At 34.8% G+C, this 13,906-nt stretch overlaps 1 protein-coding gene and 1 long non-coding RNA gene across 3 annotated transcripts in view; both read right to left on the bottom strand.

Annotated features, from left to right (window-relative positions):
- The window catches only part of LOC149477156 (uncharacterized), a 145,457-nt gene that overhangs the window by 78,471 nt on the left and 53,080 nt on the right, over positions 1–13,906 (bottom strand). The gene's annotated exons all lie outside the window — the stretch shown is intronic.
- On the bottom strand, positions 1,492–12,103 carry GAA1 (glycosylphosphatidylinositol anchor attachment 1). Of its 2 annotated transcripts, none has more exons than XM_089710561.1 (12): positions 11,752–12,103; positions 11,337–11,456; positions 11,017–11,176; positions 10,083–10,376; positions 9,329–9,443; positions 8,973–9,060; positions 8,390–8,633; positions 6,170–6,559; positions 5,663–5,802; positions 4,957–5,096; positions 3,976–4,156; positions 1,492–1,615 (listed from the first exon to the last, which is right to left on the bottom strand). In XM_089710561.1, exons 1-12 carry the CDS (start codon positions 11,998–12,000, stop codon positions 1,520–1,522), a joined length of 2,217 nt encoding a protein of 738 aa, XP_089566687.1. In that variant the 5' UTR covers positions 12,001–12,103; the 3' UTR covers positions 1,492–1,519. The 2 variants fall into 2 exon arrangements, with proteins under 2 accessions (XP_089566687.1, XP_089566686.1); XM_089710560.1 differs by lacking the exon at positions 1,492–1,615 and adding an exon at positions 3,274–3,415.

Below are 13,906 nucleotides of genomic sequence, written 5' to 3'. Positions count from 1 at the left end.
AGACAGCCAGAGTTACTCTCGCAACAAAATAATATGTAGAATGCGAATTTCATATTTAGTGTAGAAAGATACGCTTTCATTGATTTTAATATTTGACAAAATTTTCTTACAAATAAAACATAGAATATCATCAAATTAGTTTTAGTTTCCATATTAACTTAATGTTATTACCTTATTTCAGTTATATTTTAATCACCCGTAGTTCATATCTCGTTATAATATTTACATTTCTCCAATTTAATCCTTAATATAACAGAGGTAATTTACATCACATGAATAAATAATACATTATGATATAATTATACAATGGCAGATAAATTTTAATATTTACGAAACAATCGGTATAATCAACATGTAATGTTAAAAAGGAGAAAGATATTTTATTTTAAATCATTGAGGTATTATTATAGAGAGGACACCACAAACAAAATCTGTGCGCGTTGCGGCTAGGTCATACACTTTGTAAATATTCTGCCTCTTATTACTTATAAATTAAAACCAATCAATGTAAGTAATAAATATTGTTTATCTTATTAAAAAAATATGAATAAACTTAGCAATTATTTACCACCGATCCGGAAAGCAGTATTAATGTATCAAAAAAAAATTGGTTTAAGACGATTGACTCTAACCTACTCTAACTAGTGTTACAAATAGAGTATAGTAGCGATGGCCTCTCTAGTACGTAGTACATAGTAACTTAATGTTTGAAATATGATAAAAGGTTAAAAATCTTTTTACGTATCTTGGAAATTCCGTAAATTATTAATATCACTTTCCGCGCGCAGTATATGGAAGATGAAAACCTATGGAGGGTTGATGCTTAAGAACTACAGGACAGTTCTTTGGCATATTATTATACTAGCTTTCCGCCCGCGGTTTCGCCCGCTTTGTCTCAAACATAATAAATTATATACTAAAACCTTCCTCTTGAATCACTCTTTCTATTAAAAAAACCGCATCAAAATCCGTTGCGTAGTTTTAAAGATTTAAGCATACATAGGGACAGAGAAAGCGACTTTGCTTTATACTATGTAAAATTAAATTGTAATATGTAATATTGACATGATTTTAAGAGTAACTATGCAGTTTCTTGCCGGTTCTTCTCCATAGATACTGCTTTCCAAATCGGTGGTAAATGTTAAAAATATGTAATGACGATTCAAAAGTGCTTCTAGTAGTAGTAGTCTAATTGAATAAATAAGTGTTTGAGTTTGAGTTTCTTTGAGAATAAACATCCTATGTACTTTCTCCGGTCTCAATGTATCTTTGTACTCCATCCAAATCGGTTCAGTGTTTAGGCCATGAAGAAGAGACAGACAGAGTTACATCCGCATTTATATTACTATTTACGATAATCAATTTACTTAAATTATTAGGTATCTTCGCTTAATTTACCATTTTTAAAAAACGAAAATATCAAATAGGTGTTAAGTAAATTATAAAACTTAAATAAATAAAACGCAACAATATTATAAAATATAATATATTTCTAATTGTCATTATTATTATAAAAACATCAACCACTGACTGAAGTACTCAATATTTGCCAGGAAATTATCCAAGTTGGTAATAATACTGCTGTGACGACGTTGAACAACCAGTTGCCGTAAATCTGAAAAAAAATATATAAATATGTACTGAAAAATTGAAAATTCGGTCATAAGAAACCAGATGAGACGTATTTTTTATGATCACTTGCCTAATAAAAAGTTAGGCAAGGTTGAAAAAACCTTTTGTTTAAACTTTTGACGTTTTTTAAAGCAATAACCACTCAAGTGCGGGAGCCATTTTGCAAAAATCGGGTCTTGTGCGAAACCGGCTCCCGGTGCCGCCGCAGTTGGGGTTTTTGGCGGTCCAATATTTTTTTAAAGTCGATTATCTCAGATTCCTCAATAGCACATTTGCAAGTATATATGTATATTCATAGATAATAAAATAGTCTATGCCTTGTCAAAACATGGTAACATTTAAATAAATAAAAACAACTTGTAAGTCAAAGCAAATGTACCCTTGTAATTTTTGTTACATTTTGTCTGCTAATAAAAAATTAAAACAGCTGTTCAGTGAGATTTTAATATTTATTGATCCTTTATTACACTCTTCTTACGAGAAAATAAAAACATCATACCGTCCCATACATTTTTTTTACACATTCCTTGTTTATTTTTTTGTACAAAAAACTACCTACTCAATGTGTCATGAAAAGTGGGCCACTTAAATCATGTGGTTATGTTGTTATCTTGATTTATAGCTAGCCTGTTCTTTCCTTAACATGTCATATAAGTTAGAAAGAGGAAGGTTATTAGACCGTTTTATAAAGCGAACGCAAAACCCACGACTGTTGATCGACCGGGAGCCGGTCGCAACGCACAAGCCCCTGAATGTGGATCGACCGGCTCCCGGTCGTCCCGCACTTGAGTGGTTAAGGAACATAAATAGAAGATGAAAACCCATGGAGGGTTGTGTGCCTTTTTAAAATTTGCACATGGTAGGCAAAAAAAAAACAAATTAGGATCACCCAGTCAAAAGTTAGAGAACATCCTCATTTTCTTATGTTGGTTAAAATGCATATTAAAATATAATAATTACATTTCCTTTATAAATAAGGAATATATGGAAGATGAAAACCTATGGAGGGTTGATGCTTAAGAACTACAGGACAGTTCTTTGGCATATTATTATACTAGCTTTCCGCCAGCGGTTTCGCCCGCTTTGTCTCAAACTTAATAAATTATATACTAAAACCTTCCTCTTGAATCACTCTATCTATTAAAAAAACCGCATCAAAATCCGTTGCGTAGTTTTAAAGATTTAAGCATACATAGGGACAGAGAAAGCGACTTTGCTTTATACTATGTAAAATTAAATTGTAATATGTAATATTGACATGATTTTAAGAGTAACTATGCAGTTTCTTGCCGGTTCTTCTCCATAGATACTGCTTTCCAAATCGGTGGTAAATGTTAAAAATATGTAATGACGATTCAAAAGTGCTTCTAGTAGTAGTAGTCTAATTGAATAAATAAGTGTTTGAGTTTGAGTTTCTTTGAGAATAAACATCCTATGTACTTTCTCCGGTCTCAATGTATCTTTGTACTCCATCCAAATCGGTTCAGTGTTTAGGCCATGAAGAAGAGACAGACAGAGTTACTTTCGCATATATATTATTATTTACGATCAATTTTAATCAAATTATTAATCTTCGCTTAATTTCTCATTTTTACGAAAAGAAAATATCAAAAAAGGTGTTAAATAAATAAAACGCAACAATATTATAAATAATTTATTTCTAATAATTGTCATTATAATAAAAACATCAAACATTGACTGAAGTACATAATATTTGCCAGGATATAATCCAAGTAGGTAATAATACTGCTGTGACGACGTTGAACAACCAATTGCCGTAAATCTGAAAAAAAAATATAAATATGTACTGAAAAATTGAAACTTGGCGGTAAATTCGGTCATATGAGACCAGATGAGACCTATTTTTTATGATCACTTGCCTAATAAAAAGTTAGGCAAGGTTAAAAAACTTTTGACGTTTCTTTAAAGCATTAAGGAATATAAATAGAAGATGAAAACCCATGGAGGGTTGTGTGCCTTTTTTAAATTTGCACATGGTAGACAAAAAAAAAACAAATTAGGTTCACCCTAGTCAAAAGTTAGAGAACATCCTCATTTTCTTATGTTGGTTAAAAATGCATATTAAATAATAATTAAATCTCCTTCATAAAATATAACTAGCGGTCCGCCCCGGCTTCGTCCGTGGTACCTACATGTTTAAATCTCTCAAGTTGGATCGAACTGCACATGGTGTGTGAATTTTATTATAATCGGTTAAGTGGTTTAGGAGTCCATTGAGGACAAACATTGTGACACGAGATTTATATATATTTATTTATTTATATTTCTCTTTATGCAAAAAAAATCCCATGACTCTTTTTTGCGAGTTTGAGTTCAACTCACCAGCGAGTCCACAATAGCGAACATCACCCCCTGCATGGCCGCATCCCTCCCCCTCCCTACTGCTCCCGTGATTCCCTCCTCCGGGAACAGAACCCGGGAATATAGCATCATTGCTAGTGTCACTGCAATGAGCGGTTGTAGTAGGAGGCAGATGAGCCTTTTTAGCGTGGTTATGAATTTACTGGAACAAAAAAATATTAAACCTAAATTTAATAACATTTGACAGTTCAACAAAATTCAACAAGGTAAGTAACGACGACATAGAATAACATTATATTTCGTTTTGTTAGAACTGCACATTTGCTTAACTTTTTTCAATTACGACTACATAATATTTACAATAATAATGATCGATACAAGTAATTTTAAGATTTCATTTTACTGATAAACCATTCTAAACATAATAAACAATTTCTGAATTAAAGAACTGACGTCACTACAATTTTGTGTCAATAAAGCTTTTTTCTTTTTAAATACCAGAGACGTTACTCTAAAAATCGAAATCTGACATCTAGAATCGAATAGCATTGATTACTTGTGAATAAAAATCATCGTAAATTAATAAATTCGATTGACAAATGTTTGAAATCTGTATCGATTAATTCACTGTTTTTAAGCAGGTTACCTCTCTTCGAAGATAAAATAATTGATAGACGTCAAATGTTGCCTATTCAATTGGCTCGACAATAACTACAAAAAAAATGCATCTAATCTTATGAGTTATGTACTTTATAGTTTGGTAACTAAAATAATAATAATAATAAATCTAGTTTATTATAATCACAACGCGGTAAGAAATATTGCATTCGATTCTCGATATCAGCTTTCGATTTTTAGAGTAACAGCTCTAGTGTTTAAAAAGAAAAGAAAACTCTACTGTATTAATAAGTTTAAGAATGAGTTTATGATTGCATCATTAATGTAAATTATATCATATACGAAAAATGTTAAACAAATAAATATAATAAGATTCCAACTAACCTCCATCTCCCCTCCCCTCCCACGGCCACCAACAACCCGAGGGGGGTATAGAGTACTGACAGGCACAAACCAAGTGATATATTGTGCATGCCGACACACAAACACGCGGTCGACATCTCTATTAGCAGGAGGATGTTTATCTGTAGGAAAAACGAGAAAAAATTGAAAAAAAAAAGAACATTTTTTGTCGAAAAAGGAGGTGTATAGTATGGACATGCATAAATTAAGCGATGTATTGTATATACATACAAACACGCGCTGGACATATCTTTTAGTAGTAGAATAATATTGTGTAGGCGAAAATAATAACAAAAAAAAATTATTTTAGGAATCGAGAACAAATCAGGTTTTTTTAACAATAAACAAATAGACACATAATTACGTTCAAAATCTGTCCGTCACAAAACTCTGCCTTCACGTGTTTTAGGCAGAGTTTTCTAATTAGCGATACAATAGACTTTTAACCTTACTGCCACGACATAAGGCGTTAATTTCAATGAATTTTTTATTAAATTTTTCGACGGTCTTTTAATACGCGAATATGAATCTGGTCGTTAATAGTCAACTTTAATAGTAAACTTTATTATAGGTACTTAAGTTATATTTTTAGTGAACTTAAAAAAAATACGTGTGGCACTCGCGATAGAAGCTATGCAATAGCTTAAAAAAAACTTATTGATTCGATTAAATAGCAACACACACTTACAATAGTCAATTCGTCCCTATTGATAGGCCTTGTCCGAAACAGTTTCAACAAGAGCGGCGCCGTTACCACTATCAGCCCGGACATACATAACAAACCGTAGTATACTGACACTTCGGACGGTTTGTCGAAGTATTTCGCGCCTGGAAAAGAAAAACATTTTTTTGGAACACATACCTACATTCTAAAAATTTTTTAACAGAAAACGAAACCGCCTTCAAGTGGCCAAAACTGAACAAATGTAAACGGACCAACTGGATGATACTAGCTTTCAAATAAAAAAAGAATCATAAAAATCGGTTCACCCAGTCCAAAGTTATGACTATGAGGTAACAAAACAAAAAAAAAACACTCGACTATCAAAAATTAACAATAAATTGGTGTTAAAATTAAAATCCTGATTAGATTTCAGTTACCTATTAATTATTGTTTCAATAATTTCGAATATCACTTCACGAAATTTATTTTTTTAATCTTAAAATATAAAAGAAAAAAATTGTAATAACTTACCAATAAAACTGAAAAGAATCGGCGAATTCATAACACCATAACCAATCAAATGCACCAGGAAATAATTCGCGCCAATACTGACGACGCTCACTTCCTCCAATTTTTCTGTCTTGCCCACGCTATCTTTTATCTTTTCCTTATCTTTTTTCTCCGTAAACTTCACACGTCTCCTTAAGCCTTCTGGTTTCTCTTCCGCGTCACTATCTTTTACGACTTCTGTATCTTTTAAGATATCTGTATCTTTTACGGAATCTGTATCTTTTGCGCTCGTATCTGTATCTTTTTCTTTCTTTTTCTCGAGTACTTCATCTTTCTGTATTGTCACCCATAGAGATAATGCTCGAATCAGCAAAGCGCCACAAAGCAGGCATAAAGACGGCATATATTGACCTAAAAATAAATTTATAATTTACTAGCTGTACCCCACGGTTTTACCAGCATAGCTCCGCTCCTGTGGTCTTAGCGTGATTATATATAGCCTTCCTCGATAAATGGGATATCTTTGCAATGGATTAGTTATTGCAATAACCAAGACAGGTTTTTATGATTGACGTTTCATGTGAGCAAGAGCAGGACACAGCTATGGTAGAAAATGGTAGAAATTTGTCCATTGTTTAACTTTTTATTAGTAAGGCCGTATATTTATTACAAAGACGATTAAATAAACACTATAAAAATGACATGCGCCTTTTTAAAGGGTCGAGACAAACGTCAAAACGCAAAGGAGTATAATCCGCTATCGACACTAATTGACATAAGCGTGTGATGTATTGCTAAGGATTTGGTCACCCCTTTTTTTTTTTTTTTTTTTTTTTTTTTATAGTGGGGAAATCTTCCAAAGATACCCACGGCCCCCGGGGAAGGAGCCGTGGGTTATGTCGGATTCTTACCGACTAAAACCCCACTGTGTTCCGTCGAGCCGCTTTAGTGATGGAGCCGCGGGTATTTGTTGGAATTCTTCCGCGACCCCCTCGGCGGCAGCCCATCTCCAGGCCAGGCGCAAGCCAAGAACAGGAAAGGTAGTTTGCCTGCTCTTCCCTCCCGTTGGCGGCATGAGCGGAACACGTCTCAAGCCGCCTCACCGCACCGGACGATGGATTACATTCCCCGTTCCACCGCCCGGCGCCCTTCGTCAAGGAGGCACGTTGCGACCGTGTAAAGCGGCCGCAACACGGCGACGACGCCCAATAAGACGTCTGCGCCGGATCGGGTCCGCGTGAGGATCCCTCTCGCGCACCCGCTCTGCCTCCTCTTTCTGCGAGATCACGCTCTCCGAGAATGCGATCACCGCACGCCAGGATCTGTCGCCATCCACCATTGCACGAACAACGGAGGGTAGAGAGAGATCCGGCCCAATTATCGCGACTAAGCGAGCACGGGGCTCGGCCCACGCGGGACACACGGCAAGAGTGTGATCTGCCGTGTCCTCCGGGCAGGCACACCAGTGGCAGACCATGCTGGGCTCCCTCCTCGCGACTTTACACAGGTACCGCCCGAAGCAGCCGTGCCCGGACAGTATCTGCGTAAGGCGGAAGGTTATGGCCCCGTGCCGCCTGTCGCACCACTCTTGGAGGACTGGACGTATGGCCGCAACCGTCCTCTCACCCGCGCTGGGCTCCTCGAGCCGGATTTGGTCACCCCTACCAACGTCGACGACCAAAATGTCATGAGCTTATGACAATAAAATTAGCGATAGCAGTTTCTATTCCTTATCGTTGTTCTAGTCGTCTGCCATTTGTCTCGGCCTGCTGAACGTTAATCGAATGAAAAACGACTCGCCTTTGAAATCAGTTTCTGTGATGTTAGTTTAGATTAACGAGATCAGACCATTTTTTTTGCTAAAGATTTATGTCTGGTATATAACCAAGTCTATAAATGCCTCAGTTTTATCGGCAGCAAAACATTTAATGATTAAAAAAGTTATATATGAAATTTTCTTCAATATATATAATTTTAATTTTTGGGTGTTTCGAACTGTATTAATAACGTTAGTTTCTTTCAAATTCCATTATTACTAAAATTAACAAAAACAGTTAGATGGGCCGTTCTTGGGGATGTTGTATATATGTAGTTTTTAGTCATTTTTACTAAAAAAAACGGAGGCAAAGCATGGGCACTTAGCTAGTTATTGATAATTATTACCCTACTCATTCATATGGGGGTAACTGTTATAATCCGGACAAAGTCAGGAGAAATTGCTAGTTATTACTTATTACTTACCAATAGAAATGAATCTATCCGTCGCGGCCAGTAAATAGAAGAAATAACTTTGATGGAATCTTTCTAGAAGATTGTTTAGGGAACGAAATATGCTCTCTAATGCGTTCCCGAGGCGGTAGAAATTAGCGGGGGTTAAATGGGCCGTTCTTGGGGGTGTTCCCGAGGGGTCGTCTGTGTCCCGACCCTCAAGGGTCACCGCTTCAATTCCGAAACGATGGAATAGACCGTGATTACCGTTTGGCACCTGAGGAGAGAAAAAATAAATAGAAAGATTGGACACGTGTCAGAAGTGAAACTTCTTTGGCAAGATTCAAAGATACCAAAACCGTAGCCTTACTCCATGACGTGACGGTATTGCTATGACGCGACCTTGAAATGTTAGTCCCAACGCGCTTAAAGAAGTTTCACGTCAAAATAAGGAACTATCACTACTATTACAATCCCTTTTCTTCCAGACAACCTTTCGTAAAATAGGGGAATAAATACAAAGTATAGGTAGTGCATAATATTAAGGGCTCTTACAAAGGCTATTTATGTTTTTTTTTTTAACTTAATAAATTATATAACTTTAAAAATAACATACGCCAGCAATTTGAGCGGACATCATACCGAGCATTGTCCAAATGCCGTCCACCCATGCGTCCATATTGCGATTACGTAACCATGCGTAGCTGAAAATTAAGTAAACAACAATTTAATATAAAAGTGATGTGACGTGGCGTGACGTGGCGTGACGTGGCGTGACGTGGCGTCACGTGACGCGATGTGACGTGAGGTGATGTGACGTGATGCGATGTGACGTGACGTGACGTGATATGAGATGACGTGACGTAATAATACTTGGCGGTTTTGATGATGTCATATGATGTGAAGTGACGTTTTGTGACGTCATGTTATGTTACGAGATGTGATGTTATGATATTAATGATGATAAGTTACCTGTTTTTATACGAGTGATGAATCCCAGACTTAACACATAATTTGTGGACCAAATTCACCAAATCCAAATTGGGAAGCTGGCCGTTCAGACCTTCCACTTTTACTTCTACATATTCTGTAAAAACAATGAAATTTTAAAATATTATTTTATTTTACAATGATTTAATCATTTCAAGTTGTTATACTGATGCTGAATGTTATAAATTACACAGCATGGAAATTTTGTATGATCCCTGGAGGGAAAGTGCTTTTAGATGAATAAATAAATGTTTGAGTTGAAAAAAAAGTACTTAAAATACTGGAGATGAAAAAAAATCCCCAATAAGAAAGCTTTATGAGCTGAACAGACTTTTACATTAAGTTTGTCTCCTCTTGGATCAAGTAACAGGTAAGTATGATAATAATAGACTACAGGCCCATGTTGAGAAAGTTATGGGTCCACCATTTTTGTACGGCATCTGTGTCATACTATTTCAATACTGCTTTTAATCCATTATTCCGCAACGCCATACAAAAATTATGAAGACAAGGGGAAAAGATCTCTACCTGCACTTTCGAATTCTCATCTGCACTCAGTTGGACAGGTTACAAGTGACGGCAAAGTGCTGAATCTTATTATTTTATTATGCTCTTATATCGTTCTAGATAGGTCGCCTGGTGGTTCAAACTTCAAATGACCCATAAATTTTTCAACATGGGCCTGTAGTCTATAAATATAAAAAATTTTCATTTATAATAATAGAATTGAACTTACTAATCTTCGGCGTGTGAAACTCCAAATTAATAGCTGCCTGTATGGACCCAGATCGTCCCTTCAAAGTCCCAGGGTCCAAGCATTTGCTATGATCGCTCCACCACTCGAAACCTTTGCTTTTAGACTTCTTAGTATTAAATATAGACGCACTAGGATCATAGAAACTGCCTAGATTAGTGTAGAAGGTTCCGGAGTCACTTTGTAAGCCATGGTACGCTTCGAGCCATGCCTGCATGCCGAGTTGTTCATGTTCTGTGACTAGGAATATTATGTCTTTGGCCCAGTATTTTTTCGCTGTAAAAAATGTGTTTAGTTGGATTAAAAGGCCTAGTATTTACTTCATAGAATGTGCATAAATGTATAAAATGTAAGTACATATTAAGTATATATTTTTATTTAAAACTAGCGGTCCGCCCCGGCTTCGCCCGTGGTACATATTTACGTTTTCTCTACATAAAAACTATCCTCGTACTTCAAGGAATATAATAAAAAAAGAATTATCGAAATCGGTTCAGCCGTTCTCGAGTTATGCGCTTACCAACACATTTTGCGATTCATTTTTATATATAAATAGTGAAGAATAAGATAATGAAAACTATAGTTTACGATAGATGACTAGTTTAAGAAGAGGGTGCCTGTGTAATAAGTTAAATTAAAAGTTACTTATTAGAAAAGATATTGAAATTACACAAAAAAAATTGTGAATAACTAACTTTAAACTTCTACATTTTACGTTTGGAGATAAATTATATTAACACGGATATAGAAACAACTTATGCCTTTCTTATGGGTTAACCCATTGAGTCCCAAGCGGCCCGATCGGTCCCAGACACAATAGATTTTCTAATGTGTCTGTGGTTCCGGGCCTGAGTTATTAAAAAATTATCAGTAAAAAAACTATTTATCTCAAATCCTATGCCAAAAACATACTAACGTCTAGCAAACTGAGCGAACGCCAGAATTAAAGCGATCCCAGCAGCCGTTCCCTTCTGGTGTGAAGACAACGGTCTGTACGGAGCGGTCAGCACTAACGCTTCAAGGGATGAAGTTCGCGCCGCGCGTAGGATTCCGTATACGTTTGTACCTTTGAATACCTGTAATCGTAGGATTACAAATAGTATTTCGTATTAAGTGAATTATTCTATTTTAATTAAAAATGGTATGTTATGCTAAATTTCACATATCAAATATCTTAAAATAGATAAAGTTGAATACTGATATTTTTTTTTTATAAAATCAGTTTAAATCACTTACCTGGCCTTGACCCAAAGGATAATTGAGTGTAAAATTGTGTGTATACACCTCCAAATGTAGCTGTGACATTTTACCAACCAACCATGGTACTGGCATCTCGTCTGTATCATCATATTTGTCCTGAAATTTCATATTTAATGTAACAATTACAAAAAAGTTCACAGTAGAAATTTTCAGTGAAAGGATCCTGTTTATCACAGATTATTTCTAAAATTCTCTCTACAACATGTCAACAATACAACATATTTGCACTTTGACTTGACTACACATTTTAAATAGGGTACATAACTAAAACAGTGTCTAAGAAAATATGTTCTATATCTTGTTAAGCAAGGGCCTCTAAATTGATTATTTTTTATAAATTAAGCTGAAATATACATTCAAATAAAAGGAAATATCAATCATCATACTATACCTCAAGTTCCATTAGGAATTCATTGTAAAATTGTTTAGCTGCTTGCTCGCCATAAAATTCGTTAGTTACCAAGCCGGGGAGTAACGCATTTTCCGAAAAATAAGTTTCATTATTAAACTCCCGGTTTGCTAATAAAAAGAACCACACTATTGCACCGATGTAGAAAAGAAAACATAGGGGGTAATGAATTCTTTTCAACACTTTTATAAACCTCATAGAACCATATTCAGGGTCGGATAGTAGACCCATTTTCGGAGGATATTTAAGGTTATTTTGTTTTATTCATTAAAACATTAGAAAATTTAATATTTTCGCTTTTTATTTTTTAATAGCTTGGCAAGCCGCTTATCAATAAATATATTGCCATTTGTCATTGTCATTATTTGTCAATTGTCACTGTCATTTTTAAATTTTTACGTGACAAAAGACAAAATTGTATTGCTAGGTTTGAAAATGTTAAAATCATGTTAAAAATTAAAATATTATGATGAAAAAAATATTATACCCTTAGATCATTAAGTAATGGATAACACACGCAGGCGTTTCCCCTTTTGCCGAGGTATAAGATTATTCGAATCGAAAAATCTTATGCTTTCATAAAAACTACTTGCGTAATCGATTACGAACACTCTGCGTATTCGTAAAACATCGAAAGGACGTCTGCGAGTGCTCCGCTAAAAATGCCGTTTTGCACTGTCAAGTCTTGCAGAAGCAATTCAAACATGTTGAATATTAAAAAAGATGGAATAACCTTTCATTTGTGTATATTTTTTTATTTTTTTAACGTACATTTCTAATTAAATGCAATTTCTAATAATCGTCGATGTATCGTTTAGCGATATGATCAAGACAAATAATCGAGTCATGTGTGTACTCGATCATTGATGCGGCCTCACGAGACTATCATGGAAAGAAAATATACAAATTTAATCTTTATGAACTAAGCGATAAAGTTGAATTTAGAACGCGATATTGAACCGCACTCCCCACGAGACTATAAAGTGATGTAGCGAGACTATCTTGAAGAGAAAATATACAAATTTAATCTTTATGAACTAAGCGATAAAGTTGAATTTAGAACGCGATATTGAACCGCACTCCCCACGAGACTATAAAGTGATGTAGCGAGACTATCTTGAAGAGAAATTCAAATTTAATCTTTATGAACTTAGTGATAGAGTTGAATTTAAAAACTCGTCGCTTAAAAGGTCGTTAATTTTTACGACTTTCTTAGTGACGGACTGCTTTTAACTTGAACGTCGATAAAAAAATATTTTTCTAAGTATAATTTGAAATGAGATGAGAATTAATCTTTATTATACATATTAAAATTTTACACAACTGCATAAAAAGGAGTATAATGTTTATTTTGTAAGTCTTGTATATATTTATTAAAATTTACGCTCGGTTACTTTTAACTGGCAGAACATTTTAATGGTACGGAACCCTTCGTGCGCGAGTCCGACTCGCATTTAGCCGTTTTTTTTGTAATGTTAATCTTGTAACCTTTCTATTATGTAATCTATACTAATATTATAAAGCTGAAGAGTTTGTTTGTTTGTTTGAACGCGCTATTCTCGGGAACTACTGGTCCGATTTGAAAAATTCTTTCAGTGTTAGATAGCCCATTTATCGAGGAAGGTATATATCATCACGCTACGACCAACAGGAGTGGAGCCACGGGGGTGAAACCGCGCGGAGCAGCTACTTTATTTATATGTATGTACGAATATTGAGTATATTTCAGATTTACAAAAAATCCTGCTTTAAGGCTAAGGTGGATTGAATGCTGTGGGAGAAAATCAGAATGGACACCTCGGTACAGAAATAATAAAAATTTCTGGACCGATATTTATTTTATTGAATATAATATGTGATGTGTTGAATAAATACATATTCAAATACAAATAAAATGGCGTTTTATTGTTTTTTCGTATGCATATAATAATGATGAAAACGTTACAAATGACCTGTGTAGTATTTTTTATGAATATAATATTAATGTTATTTCTAATTTCAACAAAATTATTATTTTTGTAATATCGATATGGTTACATCCCTTTAGAGCGATTGTATTATTACGTATATGTATAGAGATTTTTCTGTGTAATCGATGTATGTGTGCAAAAACATGCTAGTCTGTCCATTTTGTAAT

Source organism: Colias philodice, chromosome 25 (genome assembly GCF_061535455.1).
Source record: "Colias philodice isolate Cphi_HAF_F1 chromosome 25, ilColPhil1 Martin Lab GWU primary, whole genome shotgun sequence".
Classification (NCBI taxonomy): Eukaryota; Metazoa; Arthropoda; class Insecta; order Lepidoptera; family Pieridae; genus Colias; species Colias philodice.
Note: the sequence above shows the minus strand (reverse complement) of the source record. Positions and strands in the feature narration are given on the sequence as shown.